Source organism: Protomyctophum bolini (assembly GCF_963924005.1).
Source record: "Protomyctophum bolini genome assembly, chromosome: 1".
Lineage (NCBI taxonomy): Eukaryota > Metazoa > Chordata > Actinopteri > Myctophiformes > Myctophidae > Protomyctophum > Protomyctophum bolini.
In genome coordinates, this window is record NC_137862.1 from 19,211,289 (window position 1) to 19,235,919 (window position 24,631).

At 45.9% G+C, this 24,631-nt stretch overlaps 1 protein-coding gene across 3 annotated transcripts; it reads right to left on the reverse strand.

Moving 5' to 3' along the window:
• Positions 1-1,030: 1,030 nt before the first annotated feature.
• On the reverse strand, positions 1,031-24,631 carry pamr1a (peptidase domain containing associated with muscle regeneration 1a). 3 transcript variants are annotated; one of them, XM_080766524.1, is made up of 12 exons: positions 24,482-24,631; positions 23,994-24,110; positions 12,830-13,015; positions 11,812-11,937; positions 11,461-11,575; positions 9,217-9,428; positions 8,612-8,803; positions 8,224-8,421; positions 7,559-7,625; positions 7,092-7,327; positions 5,543-5,892; positions 1,031-5,276 (listed from the first exon to the last, which is right to left on the reverse strand). In XM_080766524.1, the coding sequence occupies exons 1-12, from the start codon at positions 24,612-24,614 to the stop codon at positions 4,701-4,703; spliced, it is 2,508 nt and encodes an 835-aa protein (XP_080622650.1). In that variant the 5' UTR covers positions 24,615-24,631; the 3' UTR covers positions 1,031-4,700. The 3 variants fall into 3 exon arrangements, with proteins under 3 accessions (XP_080622650.1, XP_080622649.1, XP_080622648.1); XM_080766523.1 differs by having other exon boundaries at positions 8,224-8,418; positions 9,211-9,428; XM_080766522.1 differs by having other exon boundaries at positions 9,211-9,428.

Genomic DNA, 24,631 nt, shown 5'->3' on the forward strand with positions numbered 1-24,631 from the left:
GCCTGTCTTGACTGTCCTGTTGGATAGTCTGATGTGAGGTTACTCCGTGGTGGAAAAAAGTAGTATGGTATGATACAAGAGAACGCTAACTTGTACATTTTATTTTTGTAGAAGAGGCAAACTAATATTGTTTATGCCGTTTGCTTTGATGGAATAATTGATTGAACATGCACCATTGCACACCATAATATGATTTGATTTGGGTGTGTTTGTGTCGATTGTGTAAACTTGAAACATTATTGTACTATAAAAAGATCTATTTTCCCTTCATCTTTATCCATTTTAGTGTAATATACTATAATAATAATATTTTACTATAATTAGATTAATACACGATAATCAACACTAACATTTTATTTAGAACACACCCAAATCAAATCATAGTACAACATACGTGTCAAGCTGTCATTCTCTTGTAGACTATTATTAATTTCTCAATCTCACCACGGAGCCGTAACCTCGCGTCTCGGAGGACAGTCAAGCCAGGCAGTGTCAGTAGACCAATCACAGGCAGGCGGGGCATTACCATGCCTCAGCCATGCCTATGCTCGGACACAAACGGAATTCACGCATGCGCAAAGCACAGCAGGAATGGACCCTAGACGGTGCGTGTCTACACAAGAGTGCTAAGTACGATGACACTACATGTCACATGGGTGGACCACATCAGAAACGCAGACCTCTACGGGACCTACCACAGGTCACAGACAAGGTCAGAGAGAGAGGGATGAGGCTAACTGGGCACTGTGTCAGGAACTGGTGGCAAGCAAACTGACACTGAAAAAGCCAACCCAGGGCAAAGCCAGGAGGGGAAAGACACACATTACCTAGTCCTAACATACACTGTGGTGTGACAGCGGAGCTAACACACACTGCAGGGATCAACACTAGACAGGAGGGTGTGTCTTGGCTGCACATCGAAGTAGTTATGTTCCAACTATCAATAATTTAGCTGGGGAATCACTTCAAGGACCCCTTGGGATTCCCAGACCCCACTTTGAGAAGTTTGTGTTTATCAAGAGAAATCCAATCCTATCCAATCCACTTTATTTATAAAGCACATTTTACAACTCAGAGTTTACAAAGTGCTGTACAGAAGAATAAAACTAAATACACTGTAGCTAAACACAGAGAACAACAGCAAACACACGAAAAATACAAAACGGATACAAAACATGGACCATGGAAACTCAACCGGGGTTAAAAGCCAAGGTGTAGAGGTGGGTCTTTAGGTGGGATTTAAGGTCTCAATGGAGGGGGCCAGTTTGACATTGGGGGGGGGAGCGCATTCCATAATTTGGGGGCTATGATGGAAAAGGCTCTATTCCCTCTGGTCTTTAAGCGGGTCTTCTTTTTTACCCTAAGGTTTAGCTGGCCTGCGGACCGCAGTGACCTTGGGGGATTATACACCTCAATAAGATCCGCCAAATGCTAAGGTGCCAAACCATTCAGTGCTTTAAAGACAAATAATAAGATTTTAAAGTCAATTCTTAAACGCACAGGGAGCCAGTGTAGTGATGCCAGAACAGGTGTGATGTGGTCCCTCCTGCGAGTTCCAGTTAGGCGTGCCGCAGCATTTTGGACTAACTGAAGCCGAGCAATGGATGCTTGGTTTAGGCCAGCATAGAGTGCGTTACAGTAGTCCAGACGCGTGGTGATAAAGGCATGGATAACACGCTCAAAATCACCAAAGGAAAGGAAAAAAAGCCTGGGTGAGCTGAGCAGGAAAAGTGGCATAGAAGTGGGAGTGAACCTTGTATTTCGATAAACCAATAACAGTGCAGAGGGGTGCAGGCGTCACTCCTAATTCGTCAATATTGATGAACGATTAACCGTGCACACCTAGCACGTTTGGCATTATTATCCGGGATTGATCGCTCGTATACATGAATGAAATCATGCTCACCTGTGTCTCGCCCTATATGAGCGTGTGGATTTTACTTGCTTGAAGAAAATGTTCCCTTCAAATGTGACGCCAACTCAACGCAAAGTCATATAATGTCCTATTGTACGCACTGTGAATGATCTTCTCTTGTCAAGTACGTGACCGCTTTGTTCCACCAACTCCTTCCCCTACTGTGAGCAGCAGATCAATCCATGCCCCTCCCCCTTGCGAGTTGTGACTCAACCAGGTGCATGCACACACACACACACACACACACACACACACACACCTGACACTAAGTCGTCACTGCACCCTCTTGCATATCGTGCGCATGCACACCAGTGTTGCTATGTTAGCCCATTATAAGTGACTTTGGGTTTGTTTTATTGGTATTGTAAATATTGGTAGTTGTATTTGTCCATGGTCAAATATAAAAGATAGCAGATATTTTTTGCCTTATTTTTTGGTGCTGGTTACTTATTTCTCGTCCAAATCTGGCCAACACTAATGCACACACACACACGTGCGCATACACAAACAGAACCGTGTTGAGGGTGGTGGGGGCGGTGTATGGGAGTGTAATAGTTGTATTGTATGTAAAAGTTCACAAGGCGTCACAATGTGAAGTCTTGTGAGTCTTGTAGATCAGCTATCTCCAGCACGACAGTGGTGCGCGACTAATCATAATCAGGCTTTCAGATTATCAGACTTTCACTCTCACTGATTTAGCATTGTGACATCACACAACCATGCACTGCAGGTGGCAGCCGCAAAATGGAACACAAATGGCTTGTAATTGTGTTTTTTTTTATTATTCTATATTCATTGCCTTTTGTGTTATGGTTTGCCGATGAGAGCAGCTGTAGGTTAAAATTTCCACCCAGCAAATTATGTCCATTCTTCATCTTATCCAATACTATTATCACTATACTATTGCATGTCTATTCGGAAAATAGACATGCAATGCCCAGGCCCGGATTGGACGGACTGGCAATTCTGGCAGATTTTAGAAGGGCTAGGCACAATCATGGTGCCTGTGTCAGTACATGCCTGTCTATTCCTATAGCAAGCATTGTTATAGTGTTTGTTTCTCCAGATTTTTAGTAAACATAAAATAAATTTTCAGGTGCAGGATACCAATTCCATCCAATCAGAAAAGAAAGAACTCATACATATACAGGATGAATGTGTCAAATTGGAAGTGATGAAACAGGAAAATTAGCAAGGCAATGCGTTGCCAAATAGCGTAGTCCTTGTGGGTCTGGGCCGCATGCTGCGATTGCCAATTATTTATTTTGTAATTAAATAAATATAAGTAACCTGGATCCTCTTTCATTACCTGCTGTAGAGGGCGAGTGCATGAGACTAATGGGTGTACTACTAGAGGCATTCATTGGGCGGTCTTAAAGGGTGTTCTGAGCTGGAGGAGAGAGGGAGAGAGAGAGACCGGTGTGTGTCTGCATCTCAGGAGTGAGAGCTATGTTTAGCAAATCCCTTCAGTGCCTTTCTCAATGACATGCACATGTTGGACAGTCTGCGGAGGAACTCACGAACGTATGAGCTCACATGCAAACTGAGCGCAGACACACGCTCACGCATGCACCTTGTATTTAAGCCCTTTGGGCCTCTTGCCTCCTCTGGGCAATCGTTTAGTTTTTAAAGATTTTGTGCACACATTTAGTACTTAGTTTTAAAAACTGTGCTAAATAAAATCAATCTAATTGAAGTAGGCTTAGGCTACTTGAGTGTATTTACTCCAATCAAATATTACTCCACTACAATGAAAGTTGATATAGACTTAAAAGGCTTAAATCATTAAATGTCTTTCCTCTGCTACACTAATGACTGTAATGATTCAGTCGAATCATCTGATCTTTTTCATTTTACGTTCAGTATCAGGAACATGACAACATGCATGACATTTACTTTGTTGATAAAACAAGTGGCATTGATCACACAATGTTTGGCTATGAATAACAACTGTTATATTTCAGATACCAACCTAGAAATTGTCGCTGTTGGGCAGAAACCTCCACATGATCTCCATATTTCAATTCATAAATGTTTTCCCCATTTTATATGTTGCATAGCAGTGCATAGCAAAAGTAGCGAAAGTAGCAAAAATAGCAACTTTACAAGCTCATCACATGGTTCTAGCCTGGCCAACTAGGGTGTGCAGGAAGAATATATGGGGGGGCAACTCAGCACGTGCCACTAAGCGGTGCGGGAGAAATATTTTTGGGGGTTCCAAATAAATCCCCCAAAACCCCCGAAATGCATAGAAAACTAACCAGACTTCCTATAGACAGATGATTTTTCACTAGGCAGGAAAAATCCTGTCTAGTGCACCAAATTGCCTAGTGCACCATGATTTTTCAATAGGCAGGAAAAATCCTGCCTATTTGACAGGCAGGAAAAATCCTGCCTAGTGCACCGAATTGCTAATTGTCGGCACTGCTATCATCATATCAGTTTGCGGTCTCAACAATTGTCTGTTGTGCATATTTCGCGAGCCATCGGCCTGTCACAATCTTTCTCCGCCTCTTTAAGGAGAGAGACTCCTTTTGCGTTATGTGTTCAGTTGGGTTTGAAGTTTTGATTGGGTTTGCCCCCCCTAGAACCGGCCCTGCATTGTGATTGCTATTTATATACTGTTTATGAAAATCTTTTTAATCTTTAATTTTTTGCCTATAACAACATGGAATGGGGACACCTGGATGAATGTCTTGTGTCTGTGAGTTTTTCACAAGTGCTTGTGGCAATAACTATAATGGATCCATTACACAGGTTAGCACCCTAAAGTGACTACCTACATCTATTTCATGTTTTTCTCGATCCAATTTCTGAAGTTAAGTATCTGCGTGTGCCCAGTGTAAATGAGCTTGTGGCAGTTCTTTTGGTCGTGAAAGAGGCTCTCTAAACTGAACAGCTCCCACACAATGGCAGAGACTCTGTGCTTCTCCGTGTGACCTGCCAATAACGGGGTCCTTGCGGTGGGGGCGACCGGGGAGGCGACGTACGGTATGATGGTGATGCCTGGCAGGACATTTGGACAAGGGACATCGGGGTGAGTGGACGGTTTGCTAATGAGACACAGCACATTGTCTGTGAGAATGGACACGTCCGTTCCTATTCGTGCGAACTCCCGTTTGCACTGAAGAAAGTCGGCCACCTCGGCGACGTTGTTGTCGACGGAGTGTGTAGGGTCGTTGTGTCCTACCGTCCACCTAGCGGCATACGCCTCTATGGCCATCACCTCTCCACCTTGCATCTTGGGTAGACAAACCGGTGATACGAGCCGGCTGATCCTCACCTTGTCTTGTAGCTTGAGCATGGCGAGATCAGAGTCCAGGGTGGACTTGTAATTCGGATGAACCAAAATACTTGAAACCTAATGGGGCAAAAAAAAGAGAAACAGGTTTGAGTGAGGTCTCAGGGCTGGTTAATTAATCTTTGCACAGTATGTCTAATCATATCACACCAGCTGCTACAGTATGTAGATACCAATTTTACCATATGTTTAACCTCATGCTTTAATCTGCTGGTCTCATGCTGTGTAGCCTATATGTAGATATGTTTTACATGTGTTCTCCCTGCTCTCCCTCTCCCTGCAGCCCCACGCACACGCAAATAAAAGACATTTGCTTTTGATTGTACCCTCAAGCGTTGAAGGACATTGGCCTGGCCCTCAGAGGCATTCTTGTACTGCATTCCCAGCACCACCCTCACGTGTTCCGGATGGAGGGGACGCTGCCGCTCGGTGTCCGGGGACACCACGCAGTGTGCTGCCACCAGGACACTGCGCTGGGTGACCAGAGCACCACTGCACACCAAGTGCCACAATGCTGCCTCCTCCTCGTCCCCCGACGACCCCTGCTGGCCGCCCGGGGCATTACCAGTGCTGTGACCACCACCAGTAGCAGGTGAGCGGACATAGATGGCTGCGTGCCAAGGCCAGCGCATCCCTGAGGGATTCTGGGAGTTGAAAGAGGTAACTTTGCCACACACTGGGGGTATAGTGGGGGAGGGGATGAGATTATACCAACAAAAAAAAGAAGAAAGACAGAATAGAGAATTACATTTTATGATGAAATTCAGAAACATAGGCTGCATGAAAGGAACTTGAAAGGAATTCTTGAATCTATTTAGAACTTGGAAAACCATTTCCCAATCCCACTTAAAGGAGTAGTTCACCCAAAAAAAATGACTTATATACACACATATATGCACAAATTGGGAAAATAGCAGATCTACAACCACACAATGCGTCACAATGCGACTCGTTGTGAGCTTGCGGTCCGATAGTTTCACCAGGTGAAATGAAGCGTAAAATTGGGCTTATAGAAGGGTGTGAGGATAATTGATAGAAAATAAGTCGTTTCTTGGGTCAACTACTTCTATAAGCCCAATGTTACGCTTCATGTCACATGGTGAAACTATCAAACCGCAAGCTCACAACGGGTCGCATTGTGACTATATTTTCCCAATTTTCAAAAATTGGGTTTTTGTTTTGTTTTTATTATGGCCAACATATCCACACTTTTCCTGGGCTGTGTGTGCTCCAGTTCCTGTTGATTTCATTGGATATCATTGGTCATCTGACCAGTTTAATTGGCTTTCATTGGATCAAATCGACAGGAACTGGAGCACACACAGCCCAGGAAAAGTGTGGATAGGGATGATTGAGAAGTGGTTAAAAAAAACTAGGCTATATGGGGAATAATGGAGCAATAGTACATTTTATCATATTCATTTGACTGTACGCACTTGAGCCATTATGTCAAATCGACCGGCTTCATCAGGAGTGGTGTGCTTGTACTTTGCTAAGAGTACAAGCACCCTCAAAAATGGCAGAAATCATGAACCATGTCCAATCCACCCAAAATTTGAATCACATGTCGTGGGTGATGGCATCAACAGAGCCAAAAGCAATTCCATTTTCATCCATAGGGGGTGCCATAAATTAGAATATTTTAACCGTTTGTTGCAGAAGAAATATTTTTGGGGGGGATAAATCCCATCCAAATTACTTACACATGATCACAGGGGTGACGTGACATTGTAATTGGCTAGCAAAATGTGTGGGAGGGGCCTATATATGCGATTGCGGCAACCACACTTTGCACATTTTTTTATTACATTTTTTGTCTTTGCCATCCATACAAGGGTGAAAGACAGCGACTGACTGAGCCACTGCTGCCCCCACCTGGTGAACAGGACACATGGCGACCAGTCCACTTGCCGGTCTTCAGACAGCTGCGTCGGGAGCTGCCACTGTGGTGGTACAGTGGGGAGGAACACTTGTACTCAATGCTGGTGTGGAGGTGGTGAAAACCACGAGGGAGCACCGGCAAATGTGTGGCCTCACTTTTCGGGCGCCTGTGTGACGTGAACAGCCTGAAAGTGGACGGCAGCACGTGGTATGCCGAGGACATGTCGAACCTGTGTGGAGTATTTCATGAGCGATCATTAGTCAGGTTTGACCTGACAAAAATGACTTATTTACTATCAATGTGATGGTCATAACATTATCGGCTTTAATGCGACACAAAAGAAAATACAAAAATACAAAAAAAAATCACTTATAGCCCAAATCGTGCTATAAAAACGAAACTATAAACTAAAAAGCTTATTGGAAAAATCTAATGAAGATAATATAATATAGCGTCATACTTTGATGTTTGATGTGGTTTCAGAACCGTCTGAGTCACCAGCTGTGATACTTTGGGCTCTCTGCAAGCTGGGAGACAAATCAATGACATCATCCATATCATTGTTACATCAGTAGGCTAGTTCAAAACATGTTGTGTCAAGGACCCCCAAATTTATGTAGGCTATACAATACTGTATGCAGATATACAAACTCGAAGCATGGCACAAAGTGACGCACAGATGCACAGTGATCTTGTAGATGCTATATATATTTTGATATCAAAGGTTCTTCTTTTTTTTAACTCAAACTTTTTCTTGCCAAAAACACAAAACATTTTAGATATTTTTCAAAACAATTCTCTCCAAAATAGAATTTTTGAATAGCCAAGATAATACATGCGTATGAAGTGCTTACAATGATTGAAAATGGTAAATGGTGCATTTACATAGCATTATATTCACACATTCACACACATTCAGACACGATGGCAGAGGGAAACCATGCAAGGCACCAACCTGCACATCGGGATCTGCATAAAAAACATCTGGCCGCTATACCGGCCATAGCCCACCAATGAGAACAATTATAAACCAGGTATATAGTTATAATGTTGTATAAACATTTGAATTAGTTCCTTCCCTTGAGCTCAATTACGATTTTGGTTTTGTGAAAGAGAGCAGCCTACCTCTCACACACTGGGGTGGTCTGCTACTCCATGATCCATTGGACAGGCAGGTAAGGGTGGGTTCTCCACTCAGAATGTAGGAGCCTTTACAGAAGAACTCCGTCTTGCTACTGCTGCTGCCACCAGATCTGGCAGCTACAGGTTTATGATAGCCATTCGAGATTTTGGGTGGTGGAGCACAGTGTCCCCTGCTTACTACTGGAGACGAAAGGAGAGGGAAAGAGAAGAGAGGGGGAGATTGGAAAAGTTGAGGATGGGGGAGAGAGGAGGAGAGGACGAGAGAAGAGAAGAGAAGTTTCAAAACCAGGCAAAGTGCAAATTTCGGTCGACAACATGGCACGCAACTAATAAATCAGGCTTGGGTACAAACCTTCATAATGAAACATACCTTTAACACACTTGGGTTCAGTTCCAGTCCAAGTAGCATTGGGCAGACATGTCCTCTGCTCAGAACCAATCAGTGTGAAGATGGGGTGGCACACATAGCTGACAGAGAGGAGCCGGTGCCCCGGCCCGTATACAGGCAGGGCATCCCCATTGTCTGGCTTCTCTGGAGGCCTACACTCTACTATCTTGGCAGCTGGAGCAGTGTTAGGGGGGAAATAAATAAATCATTTTATTGTTCTAGGCTGTGGTGGACAAAGTATATACTCAAGTATTAAAACTTACAAATACAATAGTAGTATTCACGTTTAATTATTACATTTCTTAACATTTACCTTTTTTAAATAAAAAATAAAATCAGCAATGCTCATAAATAGTGAAAATAGCAGATCGTGGTTAATTCATAATATTTTGTTCTGAAGCAAAGATTTGAATTAAACATGTTTGGCTTGAAAAGCATATATACAGTATATATATATGCTATGCAAACAATTAAAGATTTCTCAAAAATAGCAAAAATGGCAGTTCTATATGGCCAGCATGTAAAATAATGGTCCACGGACTCTTTCCCGGTTTCAATGGGTTGATAAGCGGTATAACTGCCTGAACTCTGCTGATAGTGGAGAACAAAGCCGTCCAGGTTGGTGTAGCCGTCTGAGACGAAGAGGATGTGGAGAGTGTTCCCTGTGGTCCTGACCGGAGCAGGAAGCTCTGGTCCACAGTACCGGCCCAGGACCGGCGAGTTCAGACTGTCGCCGTCACGCAGTTCAATATAGTCGTAGCCACAGTGGTGGTCAGACTCCACACTGAGCACTGAAAACCTGCCGGGTCAGGTCACCAAAAAACAGGAAAAAAAGGGAAAAACTTGTTCATGTTAAGGATCACAAAATTGAAATTGCCAGGGAATCCCAGAAGAGAAGATTTATGTAAAAAAGAAAAAAAAAATCCAAATTATTCAAAGATTTCAACATTTTCTATAATATTTTCAAAAATATCAGATGTACAAGCCCGCAGCGCAACACCACGTTTGATTGAAGTATACAAGTGACATGCTGTGAGATTGTATGCTACAGTAGCTGTGAGATTGTATGCTATTTTTGAATCGCCAAAATATAAATGGATTAAGAGGTTAAACCCACAATGACCCCTGGGGGTCCCCGGACCCCACTTTGAGAACCAATGTAGTAGCCTACTCCGATTTTAGACTTCAGTAAAAAGAAGCAATACCACATTCAAAATAAAGAAATAAATACATAAAATAAATACATAAATAAACATGTGCTGACCTCATCACATTATTTTGTGATGACCTCATCACATTTGTCATGACGAGTGATTTTTGTGCAAAATGGATTCAGAATCATGAAAACACCCTAGTTTGACATACCACATGCTACTTAAAGCAGTGGTTCCCAAAGTGGGATCCGGGGACCCCCAGGGGTACCTGAGGGAGTTCCAGGGGGGACCCATCTATTTTGTTCATAAAGTGCTAAAGTGTTTAAAGCAGTGGTTCCCAAACGTCTACATTTAGACGTCTACATTTAGACGTACACATTTAGACGTCTACATTTAGACGTACACATTTAGACGTCTACATTTAGACGTCTACATTTAGACGTCTGTATACATTTAGACGTCTACATTTAAACGTCTACATTTAGACGTATACATTTATTTGTTATCCGTGTTGCGAGGATGAGGGGGTACCTGGAAAAATATCTACCCCAAAAGGGGTACCTGGTCCAAAAAAGTTTGGGAACCCCTGACTTAAAGCATAAGGAAAATTTGACATTTTATATCTTAAAGGGACACAATTTTTGCAAAAAAGAATATGTTAATGACTTTTAAGATTTAGAACACTTTCCTGGGGGTCTTTATGTGTGTTATATGTGGTTTTAGATATTTTAGATCCTAGCAGTGTCTCTGATGTCATGGACACTGGGCTCACTTACTTCCTGGACTACATGTTGTCTCAGTAAGACAGCCCTCCCCCTATCCACAAGGAGTAGCAGTGCACCAAAGCTTTGTGTTGTGTGAAAATAAATTAAAAAAGTCCCCCATTCTGTGTTGCCTGGAGATCTGAAAAAAATCAGTAACATACATCTTTGTGATGTCACTGAGATGTACAATGATGTCACTGATTTATTTTCAGACCATAACAATATAATGTTGAAAATGAGTCGTATTCCCCTTTAAGCCCTATTTTATATTATATTAAAATAGCTGATTTACAAGTTCACAGACATGAGCTTGTAGATCTGCTATTTTAAACAATTTCCCTAGTTAGTATTATCTAAATCAGCAAAGTAACTATTAATGTGTAATAACCGTGGCAACAGTGGAGGTCAGACTTCAAACAAAAAAAAGTAGAATGGGACAGGAGTTTTGAAAGAAGGTCCCACCTCAAGCAGAATGGGACAGGAGTTTTGAAAGAAGGTCCCACCTCAAGCAGAATGGGACAGAAGTTTTGAAAGAAGGTCCCACCTCAAGCAGAATGGGACAGGAGTTTTGAAAGAAGGTCCCACCTCAAGCAGAATGGGACAGGAGTTTTGAAAGAAGGTCCCACCTCAAGCAAAATGGGACAGGAGTTTTGAAAGAAGGTCCCACCTCAAGCAGAATGGGACAGGAGTTTTGAAAGAAGGTCCCACCTCAAGCAGAATGGGACAGGAGTTTTGAAAGAAGGTCCCACCTCAAGCAAAATGGGACAGGAGTTTTGAAAGAAGGTCCCACCTCAAGCAGAATGGGACAGGAGTTTTGAAAGAAGGTCCCACCTCAAGCAGAATGGGACAGGAGTTTTGAAAGAAGGTCCCACCTCAAGCAGAATGGGACAGGAGTTTTGAAAGAAGGTCCCACCTCAGCTCAATGCTGTGTCCAGGGTTTACTTGCACTCTCCATTCACACCGGGCATTGGTCGGGTAGCTTTCTAACGCCACAGTTCCATGGGCCCGCTGAAGGACTCCTCCACATGCTGAACAAAACACATACAAATAATTACATAGTTTGTATATATTTTAAATGTAATGGTAGATTTATTACAGGCAAATTACACTCAACTGTTATAGATTTGTTTCAAGATAGGATCATTGAACCATCATTGTTTTTTTCTTTTCTTTTTTAATATAGAGCTCTAACATTCAAAAGTATCACAAAAAGTATCTAAAAAAGAAAAGCCCTTCGCCAAAATGTATAAACATGCCACTGTACTTTTGCAGTCTCCTCCACTCCAGCCTTGACGACAGTCCTTACAGAACGTCCCTCTGACAAAGAAGTTATCGTTGGATTTCCATGTCCCATTGTTGCAACTCTTACAGTTTTCAAACAGACTGCAGCCTGCAGGGACAAACAGACAGACAGTGCACATAGTCCATTGTTCAGATCACGTCACACATCGGTGTCGCTTCCTGAAAGGAACAGATCATCAAGCTAACAGTTATTGTTGACAAGCAACACAGCGATGGTGTTTGTTGACTATTAGTCTATTCTGATTGACTAATAGCAGAGACTCTCATGCATTACTGTATGTTTTAATAATGACAATTACACCATTAATATTTCCTGCCAGGATTAATTCATTAATTCACCCGTTCACCGCCAGCATTTTTCCTGTGCAACCCTGATTTTGAAGTAGCCAAAAACAGTAACCAGATGGTACTTACAGTATGTTACTTATGATGTGTGTTGTGACTTGTAAGTAGGCTGGATATTATTCTCTCGCTCACAAAGGCTTACCGCAACCATTACTACGATGGCTATGGACTATCGAATAAAACATGTTTTGGACAGAATTTCAGAAATGCCATCTGGGACAAGGAATCCGAGATAAAGGCGAGAGAAGGAACAGAAACAGGGGGTGTAGATGCATGCGGCGATCAAGATGGACACTTTTTTGAAGGGCGCTAGCTTAGTAGCTAGTGTTGCACAGGTCAGGACCTGCGGGTCCAGCACGTATTAATAATTTGACTCAACCCAGCCCGCTCCGCACCACCGCATCAATTCTCACAACCTGACTTGGCCATGGACAGTTTCTAACCCCATGCTTCGTACAGCCGAAGATTGAGAGCTCTGGAGATCCCCGACTAGTAGACCACATACCAAGCATCCACCTTGACACCCCTACAGCCCCTGGGCCTAGGCTATGGGATGAGTGATGAGTGATACCTGTGTACGATACAAGGGTCATATGATATAGGGTCCCATACTGTATGTGATCAGACTAGTATACCTGGGTGAATGATACAAGGGTCACACTGGTCCAGAGCGTTGCGGCAGCATGGCACGGTGTAGCCCACCCGGACCCTCTGCTGGGCAGGACACCTGCACTGAATCAGCTGGTACTCACAACATGGCCGACACATGACGCTCCACTCAGAGCTGGGACAGCTGTCCTCCCGGTCCGTCACTCCAGACTCTATACGTAGAGGAAAACATTCACATTACTGTAGGATTCAACACAATTGGTTCTAAAACCAATTTGAGAACCCCAAAAAATGTGTTATTTTTCAATGTATTTATTTTGTACTATTATTGATGCACAAACAATGACTTCTATTATATCACTTTCCAGGGAGAAAAAGGCTGTAGTTTCTAGTTTCTATTAGCTTGGAATCCCCACCGATCATTGGTAGGACATAAGGGATTTCTACAGCCATCCTCTGCGACACAGAGTAAGTGTGACCGTTAACCGATTCAAGTCACATAAAACTTTGCCAATTTACAATTGGAATTACTTCCTATGGTTCACAACAATAAATTAAATTGCACTGGTTAAAGTGCGAAATGCATGATTATTGTGAAACCCAATAAAGTGTGTTTGTTTGTCAACTACGCCACCTTTTTATAGAGGAAGGTTCTAAACCAATGTTCTAAATTCTAAGTCTTTAGAAAACAAAATGTATCATACATATTATACTCTGTGCGTGCGTGACTGCCTGCGTGCGTGCGTGCATGCGTGCCTGCGTGTGTGCCTGCGAGCGTAGATTTTGTGCATTTGGTTCAGTAGAGAAAACTACGAAGCACTACAATATAAATCACACTTTATTTTCTGCAAGGCAGGATTTAATCTGTAAAACGAAACAAATGGTTTTACACTTCCTGGGGAACCTAACCCCGCAGGTCCATCGCATACTTTATTCATTAGATCACATTCACATTTACATAGAAATACATTTTATTCTGTGTGTGTGTGTGTGTGTGTGTGTGTGTGTGTGTGTGTGAGTGTGCTGTCGAGAACTGATGTTTTGCAGTGTGCTCGTGGAATAGTAAATCCATCACCTCCTCAATTGGCCTGAGTTTTTAGAACACTGTAAATCTTACAACACTGTCTGTAAACTTATAAATCGCTCCTAATTCCTAAACATTTAGTTTTAAGGTGTGAAATGCTTTTAATCAGCCAAACACTGTAGGGGAGAGGACAAAAACATGTTGGGTAACATAACACTACAGAGAGAGAGAGAGAGAGAGAGAGAGAGAGAGAGAGAGAGAAGCGTCATGTCAGCCAGTACCGGTTCTAGGCCTTTTGAGGCCCTAGGCAACATATTATACAGAGCCCCCCCCCCCTCCTGCTTTGCCACGCCGGATAAAAATTGTAAATTTGCCATGAAAATGCTTCAATCTGGTGCACTTTGAGATCAAAATTAAGAAGCTAGGTGGGGGGCCACATGTGGCCAGTAGCCCATGTAAGGGATACATGAAAAAAAAAAAAACTTCTCCCTGTGACGAGGCCCCCTCAGTGGTTGAGGCCCTAGGCGACCGCCTAGTTCGCCTATGCCTAGAACCGGCCCTGAGTGGTCCTACCCCCCCCCCCCATGAGACTTACAAATCCCAAATGTTTATAAACAAATCCCAAATGTTTGTAAACAAATCCCAAATGTTTATAAACAAATCCCAAAATGTTTATAAACAAATCACAAATGTTTATAAACAAATCACAAATGTTTATAAACAAATCACAAATGTTTATAAACAAATACCAAAATGTTTATAAACAAATCCCAAATCCCATGAGACTTGGTCCTACCCCCCCCGACCATGAGACTTACTACAGGTCAACTGGAAGTGGTCCTACCCCCCCCATGAGACTTACAAATCCCAAATGTTTATAAACAAATCCCAAATGTTTGTAAAGAAATCCCAAATGTTTATAAACAAATCCCAAAATGTTTATAAACAAATCACAAATGTTTATAAACAAATCACAAATGTTTATAAACAAATCACAAATGTTTAACAAATACCAAAATGTGTCAGCAAAGGCTAAGGTATGGCAAGTTCATGTGACATGCGTCACATGCGTTGTGCAGTTATTTGCCTTATTTTTTGGCCTATTTTGTGCAGTTATGTGCAGTTAATTGCCTATTTGCTGCACCAGCACATTCACCTGTGCAGCTGCTTGCACCCAATTGACGAGAGAGAGAGAGAGAGAGAGAGAGAGAGAGAGAGAGAGAGAGAGAGACCTTAAGCACACCTGGCTCTGATCATCTAATCTCACTCACCTGCCTGCCATCTTCTCATCACCACCACTCCATAAAAGCCCTGGTTTTCTCGCCTCACGCTGCCAGATCGTCCCACAGTTTCTAGGTGTTATTTCCTATTCTACAACAGGTCGCTTCGAGGAAGCAATCTGATTGGTTGAAACGGTTTCTAGCCGTGGATCAAGCCAGCACTGTTCACCACCTAATCAAAACAAAGAATTCAGCCGCTCTGTTTTCCCAGAGGGCTAGCAAACTCGGTGGCTAGGCTAGCTAGTTTCTTGGGACATTTGTGGTCGTAGTGACTACATATGTCATTTTTTTCAGCGATTTTCTTAATTTTAAGGGTAACTGTTAATAATTGCAATATTAAACTTGAGGGTGTTGTTTTTGTTTTTTTTAAGATATTTTTTTGCGGCTTACGCCTTTTATTAGTTTTTGAAGGGACAGACAGTAGGCTGACAGGAAACGGGAGAGAGATGGGGGGATGACATGCAGTAAAGGCCGTGTCGGGCTCGGGAGTCGAACCCGCGGCACACTGCGACTGGATTACCAGTCGGGTGGCCAGACGGTTACGCCACCGCCTGGGCGGAGGGTATTGTTTAACGCGATTATTGCCACTTCAGTGATGCTTGCGGAACTCGACTTCGTCTTGTTCCTTACCGCATCACTGTCGTGGCAATAATCACGTTAAACAACACCCTCTCGTGTAATATTGCTTAAGTGTTTCCTAGTGACAATTATTCCTAGTGTTTTTGCTGTACTATAGCTTTGTTCCAGTGTTTTTTGGTTTTTGACTAAAACAATGACATTGTGATGTTTTGCCACATAACCCGAAGAGTCCTACATTTCAGTACTTTGACTATTTGACATATTAGATTATTCTGCCGTTGACCGGCACCACTCGATTGATTGATTGATTGATTTAAATATTTAACAGTTTGCAGAATTACAGTACATTTCAAGCACAAACTCAATACAAAGACTGTTAACTGTGAGTGGACAACCCATTTAAGCATTATACGAGGTTTACAAGAGGGTCCACCTTGTTCAATTCATCAAAACATTTAGAGACGTACAAATAGACACTTCTATATAGTCAAAGAATGTAGTCCCTTGTTTGTGCCGAAATTGGGTTGTACATGGTTCGTTACACTCCCTTTGGTGTTGTGGGTGTGGACTTCGTATCTAGACAGGTACATGGTAAGATGCTGTACTCTGTCGTCGACCCTAAGCCATTCCAGCCTGTCAAAGTGGGCAGGGGTGAGGTGGGAGCCTAGTTTTAAGGGCCTTTGAGGTGCTGTGGTACCAGGAGGTGCATGCATAGTCAAAGAAACCTTGTACGAGGTGTTTTTGTTGACCAGTTTTTGATTGATTGATTGAAATATTTATTAACAGTTTGTAGATTACAGTACATTTCAAGCACAAACTCAATACAAAGACTGTTAACTGTGAGTGGACGACCCAATTAAGCATTACACTTGTTTACAACAGGGTCCACATTGTTCAATTCATCAAAAAGTGTTTGATGAATGAACCAGTGAGGAGATCCTGTAAACTAAGGAATCTTGTTCTTTGGTTGACTTTTTTTATTACGTTGGTGGCCGTTTCTACCTCATGTCATCATGTCAACATCACAACACAAATAATACAAACTATGAAAAATTACGCCATCACATATTCAAATGAAATAGTGTGGTTTAAAGAACTGAACTTTATTCCTACAAAATCACGACCGTACACTCACAGTGAATGAGTGGCTGCCGACCGGAAGCACACCGGCGGCCCAAACTGAACGTGGAAGTGTTGGCTGCATATAGCCCATTAACTTCGGGTTACTTCAGTAACCTCAGTTGTATAAGTGACTCGAAGAAGAGAGTCATATGGGTCCGAGACACTTGGTGGCGCTGGAGCACAGAACAAAACATAAACTCACGAGCTAATTTATTGGTTCGTGGAGCTGTCACTCAAGGCGGCGCCTCCGGTCCTGACCCGCAGGTATAAAACCGGTGGGCGTACACGCCGAGTCATTCCTATCAACCATTTTTCTGCCGCTTGCCAAAGCAGACGGGCAGTACAATGACTCTCTTCTTCGAGTCACTTATACAACTGAGGTTACTGAAGTAACCCGAAGTTGTCTAAAGTGCCTCTCTCGAAGAGAGTCATATGGGTCATCATAAAACTCCCGTATGATCACCCCGGCTGACAGGACCGCTCCACGGTCCCCCTTTTTCCAGAGAGACGTCACGTGAATGTGCGTCCCTCCCGCAAGGGAGACTGAGAAGGTTTTTAAAGGCCAGGGGCCAGAAGGGACCTCTTGACCAAAACAAAAAACAGTCAGACTTCCTGACTCAAATGGGCGGCAACCCCCAGGACTGCATGTCCCAGGGTTGCAGGGGCCACATCCAGGTTATAAACGTGGCGAAGGTCGACGGAGACGACCAACTCGCCGCAGCGCAGACATCCTGAATCGGGACTCCCCTGGCCAAGGCCCATGATGCAGACAAACCTCTTGTAGAGTGTGCACGTAGACCCTCTGGGGGTTCAGAACCACACGAGGTATAGGCTAACCTTATAGCCTCCATAATCCACTGCGAGAGTCTTACTTTCGAAATGGGTTTACCCTTCCACTGGGAATCCCAGGCTACAAAGAGCTGCTCACCCAGCCTGAAGGGGGCAGTCCTTGACCTGTAGACTTTCAGGGCCCTCATAAGACAGAGACAATGTAGTCTCCTATCCTCCACCGAAGAGAAGGGAGGAGGATGGAAGGCCGTGAGATCCACAGGCGAGCAGCCCGAGGGAAAGGTCTTAGGTAGAAATGAAAGGTTCGGCCTGAGCGTGACCCTGGTGTCATTACCACTGAATCTCAAGCAGCCGCTGCTCATTGAGAGCACGTGCATGTAACCAGCCCGCTTTGCTGTCGTCAGGGCGACAAGCAAAACGGTTTTCAGAGAGAGGAACTTCAGGTCCACCGTTTCCAGTGGCTCGAAGGAGTCTCTCATCAAGGAGTCCAAGACTATCGTCAGGTCCCACGAGGGGACCAGAGATCTGGCGACCGCTCTGAGGCGCGCAACTCCTTCCATGAACTGACGGATCAGCAGGTGTTCACTGAATGGTCTGTTGTTCATACCAACCTGATAGGCCGCTACGGCCGCCAGGTTGATCTTGACTGAGGAGAGACCAAGACCCCTGTCCAAGAACTCCTGTAGGAAAATCAGAATGTGTCTCACAGACGCCTGAAAAGGGAAGACCTCTTCCTGTCTGTCCGAGCACCAACGCTCAAACACAAGCCAGGCAGTGTTATAACGTCGTCTGGTGGAGGCAGCCCTGGCACCAAGGATCGTCTCTACGACATTCGGAGGCAGGCCAATCGCTTCTAGCGACGCCCCTTCACGGGCCAAACCCAGAGATCTAGGTCCTGAGGACGTGGGTGAAAGATCTCTCCTCCGGCCTGGGTCAGCAGGTCCCTCCACAGAGGAAGCTGTCATGGTTCTTTGAACAGGAGAGGGACTATGTCCTGTCTCCAAGATCCCCAGGCTGGAGCTACTAGTAGCAGCTCTGATCCCTGATCCCGCACCCTGGCTAGGACATGCGGAATCAGTTCCAACGGGGGAACGCATAAAACAAGGAACACAGGCGAGAGGACCGAAGTCCCCCCTGCCTGTCGATGTAACAAACCGTCGTGGTGTTTTCGGAAACGAACCAGGACGTGGTGACCTCTGAGGAATTGTTCGAATTCTCGGAGTGCCAGGAACACTGCCAGTAGTTCCAAGTAGTCGATGTGGGAGGAGCGTAATGCGGCATCCCACACGGCCCTGGCCATCCTCCCGTCGTGGGTGGCGCCCCAACCGGAGAGGCTGGCGTCGGCGGTGACCAACCTCCTGACTGTGGGGAGACCCCTCGGGACCCCCTCCGTCAGAACACCTCTGTTCGACCACCATTACAGAGCTAGAGTGCAGTTCGAGGACACTGTCACTCTGGTCGAAAGTGCGTGTAGATCGCTGACCCTCTTAGCGGACGTCAGGGCGACCAGGAGGGCTGGCTTTAGTGTAAGACATCTCAGGTCAGCCGTCTGCAGTGGCTCGAAGGGCTCATTGTTTAGAGCCCTGAGGACTAGAGACAGAGCCCAAGAGGGGACCAGGGGTCTGTCGACCCTGTGTACCCTGCGTACGCCCTTCACAAACCGTTTTGCCAGCGGATGTCTCCATACTGTCTGGTCGTTAACGCCCATTTGGCAGGCCGAGATGGCTGCTAAGTGGGTTCTCACTGAGGAGAGGCCTAGACCTCTGTCTAGGAACTCCTGCAGGAATGTCAGGGCGTAAACTACTGAAGCTTGGAATGGGATAACCTGGTTAGGTCGTTCTGAGCACCACTGCTCGAACACACCCCAGGCTGTTTCGTAGCGGGTCATTGTCGACTGGGCTCTGGCCTTCTGAATCGTTGCGACAACATTCGGAGGGAAACCGGCCTCAGTCAGCATTAGCCTCTCACGGGCCAGACCCATAGGTCTAGGTCCTTGGGGCAAGGGTGGAAGAGGGATTTCAGCCAACGCTGAAAAGGCCTCATATGGAGTCTGTCCAGACCTACCAGAGAGATGGCCGAGGCCATGAGTCCGGCCATCCGTAGACACGTACCCAGTGGAAGTGTGCGGCCTGTCTTGCACATGGTCACGCACTTCAGGAGGTCGTTGACCCTGTCCCGACTCAGCGGAGCCCTGTAGGAGACAGAGTCCAGAGTGATGCCCATGAAATCCGTGGATTGGGTAGGCATGCTCTTGGCTAGGTTTATCCTGAAACCCAGTGAGGTCGCATGGGACACGACCCGAGTCGTGTTCCTCGCGGCCTCCTCTGCTGAATCCGAACATAGGAGACAGCCGTCTATGTAACTGGACACCCATAGACTCAGAAGTCTCAGGGGTGCCAGAGCGGCCTCCGTACAGCGGACGGAACACTCTGGGACTGAGGGGCATCCCGAATGGAAGGACTGTGTACTCATAAGCCTTTTCTTGGAACCCAAACCGCAGGAACTTCCTGTGAGGTGGGTAAATAGGGATGTGGAAATAGGCGTCTTTTAGATCTATGGATGTGAGCCAGTCGCCTGGGCGTATGGAGCGCACCAGAGACTCGGCCGTCAGCATCTTGAACTGAAAAGACTTGAGGTGCCTGTTGAGTATCCGCAGGTCCAGGATGGGACGTAGACCCCCCCCCCCCTTTTTCTTGACCAGAAAGTAGCGGGAGTAGTGGGCCAAGGGTACCTCTCTGACGGCATCCTCCTCCAGCAAGGAAGCTATCTCCTGTTGGAGAATCAGACCCTCCGGACCCCCGGCGTTGGTGAAGATGACCTCTGAAAACGCTGGGGGTGTTCTGCGAACTGGAGTCTGTAGCCCTTCGCTATGGTGTTGAGGATCCACAGGGATGCTCCGCACCACTCCCACTGTGCCAGGTGCTTGGCTAGTGGGTTCTCTCCGGCTATGGGAGGCACGCCCCGCCTGGGGGTAGTGTTCCCTAGCATGTCGGAGAAAATTGGGCATGACCCGTCTCCCCAGTGGCGTTTTGGTACGCCACTGACCTTATGCCCTGCCCCACTGCGTCGGGGGGGGGCCCATGGGGCCCCCGTGGCAGTGGGTTCATGTCCCCCCCTCCGTGGATATTGTTTTGTTGTCTTTTTGTATTGTGGCATAGCCTGTACTACAGACAAAAAATGCTGTACTTGTGCAAACAATATCGAGGGACCTGGCTACAGGGACGCCCAGGACGCCCACCTGTGCCATGGTCCAGAAGCGCATTGCGGGCGGACTGGACGTGCAGTCCGAGACTGCTACGTCCGGTGCTGGGCCCGGCGCATGGGGGGAGGGTAGGGAGTGTGTTACTTCGGCTGCTGGTCAGGGCCTCGCAGCCTGGACGCTGCACCTCCACGTTGAGGGTGATCCTCTCGAGTGCGCCTCTGAAGAGGCCTCCGGGGATGATAGCACCCTCGGAAAAACTCTCTCTGGGCAACGGGATCCAGACCAGGTGAGGCTTCCAGCCACCTAGCATGCTCTGAGGTGATGGAAGCGGTGGCCATAAGGCCGGTCAGGTCGGTGAGTCAGTACGTGAAGGTCACAATTTTCTCATGTAGGAGACGAACTCTAGCCAACTGTTCAGGAGTAGGGCCGTGGCCCCTCTCCTGAAGAAGGGAGCTCTGAAGCATTGAGAGTGTCGCGGGGTAGCCGGGAGAGTCATGGGCTCCTTCCAGCTAGCCGTGTAATGTGCTCTGAAAAACCTGGGACAGGGGAAGCGGTGGTCCCCCGACAGTGATTTTTGTCGTGTACATACTGTGCAGCTTGGCCACAGACCCACCCATGGTGGGGATCTGTGTCAAGAGCTTTTGCCTTTCTTTGGGGAGCGGTCCCGGTGTGCAGTCTGGGGCTGCTACACCCTGGACGGGGCCCAAGGCATGGGAAAGCGTCTGAGCACGCTCCTCCTGGAGACGGAGTTGCAGGGTCCGATCGGCCCCTCCAAAGACGCTGTGCCGGTCGTAATCCTGGCAGCCGTCACGTTGGCTGTTGGACAGCAACGTGAGGCATTCAGTGACCGTATGAGAGCAGCGTGAGACAATAGCCGAAGTAGCTCCGATGCTATGGCTATGTCATAGACGAGTTGGTGTGGCACCTTGAAAACAGCCTAACTGGAATGCTAAACATTCTAGGGTGGCGTCGGCCATCCAATGAGGTTGCTACTCCCGACCTCGAAAAGGTTAGCTAAACAGCTAAACAAACCTAGCTTCACAATGTACATACCTGTAATGTTGAGGGAAGCAGTCGGTTGTTGAGGGTCGTCACGTCGAGTGAGACTCGTGCCTTCGGCCGCTGCGTGAAGTAGTAGCAGTGTCGGTGGAGGCCTCCCGCTGGAGGGAGAGCAGCACCCAGAGCAAGCCGGCGAGGCCTGGCTGATGTCTTGGGTCTGGCTCCAAGGCCTGTTTACCAGTGAGGTGAAGAGCATGTGGAGCTTGTTGTTGGCGGTCCGAGCCGCCTTCCCGGCAGGGGAGGAGCCCAGGAAGGACTCGTCACGGTGTCTCTGAGACGCGTCGAGGTTGAGGGGTCTGAAGAGAGAGGACGAGGTGGTGGGCTGACTAGATCCCGCTGGAGGGAGAGCAGCACCCAGAGCAAGCCGGCGAGGCCTGGCTGATGTCTTGGGTCTGGCTCCACAGGTCTGTTTACCAGTGCGGTGAAGAGCGTGTGGAGCTTGTTGTTGGCGGCCTTTATCACCCCCGCAGGCCATCTTGGGTGTTGGTGTAGCTTGAAGAAGGAACCAGCAGTCCAAGACATTGTAGAAGCACTTCACTTTTAAGTTATAATATAATATCATTATATAATAATAATATATACTATAACAAAATTGTTGTGAGGAAAAGCTGTCTGTAACTCACAAAACAGGATAAAAAGAAAAGTGGCGGTGGAGTAGAAGAGTAGGACTCGTGGTGCACCACTGGGAATTGGGGAGGGCTGTCGCCACCCCCGCAGGCCATCTTGGGTATTGGTTGTAGTCTGAGGAAGAATCAGTAGCCCAAGTGGAAACTTCTTTAGTCAAGAGGTTGTTACAAACCCTGTTGAAACAGAGCCTTGGAAGGGGTCCATCATCGTGGCCATCTGTAGCCATGGTGGAGATGGCTTGTTCCTTGTCTTATTCTCAAACCCCTTTTTTTATTTCATTTTAAGATATAAAAAAAAAAAAAATATATATATATATATATATATATATATATATATATATATTATTTATTTAGCACCACTACTAAATAAAAATATTTTTCTCACTTAACTCCCCTACTATAGAGGGTAACGTGAAGCGGAACACACACAGTGGTTAGCCTTCAGTCAACGGCTGAAGGCTACCCCACGTGTTGTTGCTGGCCCACCGTGTAATGGAGGGAGCCAGGGAGACCCTTTTCTTGTCCCCAATGCGGGGAAGGGTTGAGAGAGAGTGGGGAAGGGTTGAGAATGCGGCCCGTCTAGCCTGCGGTAGATGTAGACGCTTACAGCGCCTGATATTCCCAGGCGGTCTCCCATCCAAGTACTAACCAGGCCGGACCCTGCTTAGCTTCCGAGATCGGGCGTGTTCAGGGTGGTATGGCCGTAACGTACCGGTATGCCCGCCGTCACCGAGAGGTGTAGAAGCGAGGCTGCGGGCTGCGGCTAGGACTCAGATTAGTCAGCGACTAACGAGAGGCTAGCCGTGGAGAAAAGAGGCGGCAGCAACGCTGAAGCTAAACCACAGACAGGCTAACGGAGCTAGCTGACAGCTAACAACGCTAGCTAGAGGGTAATGAGAGGGAAGACAGAACAACAAGCCGCCGGGCAGGCTCACTTGTGTTATGAGTCTTATTTGACTTATCTGCTTAGTAGCTCGTAGAGAGAAAGACACCTTCTTGTGGCTGCGAATCCCCGCGGTACAAGTCGGTTTTAGACTCGTCCGTCTTTCGGGAAAATACAACTTCAACAGCCGGTGTGAACTTTGGTGTACTCGTTGTGCTGTGTGCATCCAAGCGCAGAAAAATGTAGGAATGACTCGGCGTGTACGCCCACCGGTTTTATACCTGCGGGTCAGGACCGGAGGCGCCGCCTTGAGTGACAGCTCCACGAACCAATAAATTAGCTCGTGAGTTTATGTTTTGTTCTGTGCTCCAGCGCCACCAAGTGTCTCGGACCCATATGACTCTCTTCGAGAGAGGCACTTTAGACAACTAATTATATAGGGTTAAAGGAGGAGAAAGAAAGACGAATCAATATACTTTAGAAATCAGTGGTTCTCAAAATGGTTAATTTCAAGGTAGGCCTATACGTCATAACTCAGAGTGTAAATGGAACCAAATGCAGGTCCATTTGGTTCCATATCGAGAACCTCTGCCTTCGATGAAGTCCAATCAAAACGCTTTACTTACCAAGTGGCCAGGCCACGTGAAGGTAGACCATTAGGAGAAGGAAGGACAGTTTGGGGTCCAGAGAAGTGGGCATCAGTGCCATGCTGGTGTGTGCAGCCAGATGTTGGCAAACCAAGCCTATAGTTATGACAATCAAAACTATATTTTAGGCATTTAGCAGACACTCTAATCCAGAGTGACTACAATAAGCATGAAGGTAAACAACACATACATCAAATAATGCAGAGACAGTGTAGTCAGTGCCTCAGGAAACTAGGATCACAGGTAAACAAAGAGCCTATAGCATCTGTACATTGAAACTAGGATACTAGGTAACTGTTAACTGTTAATTTAGATGGAATGTCAAATAACATTCCATCAAAATTATATTCTTAACATTGTGCTCAAGAAAAATAAATAAATACTAATACTAATACTAAAGTTGTGACTTCTGAGGTAAAATCTCCGAAACAACAGTAATTGGAACAGCACTACAATAGGCGACTTGCCTTTCTGCCTTTGTCTTCTTATTGGAGTGATGCAGCTGTGAGCGGATGATTCAAAGCTTAAAGGATGGAGATCTTTACTGTAACTCTTTCCTCCCTGCCATCTGACATAGACATTAACCTTTGTGCTGAGCATGGAGAGCAGCTGCTGTA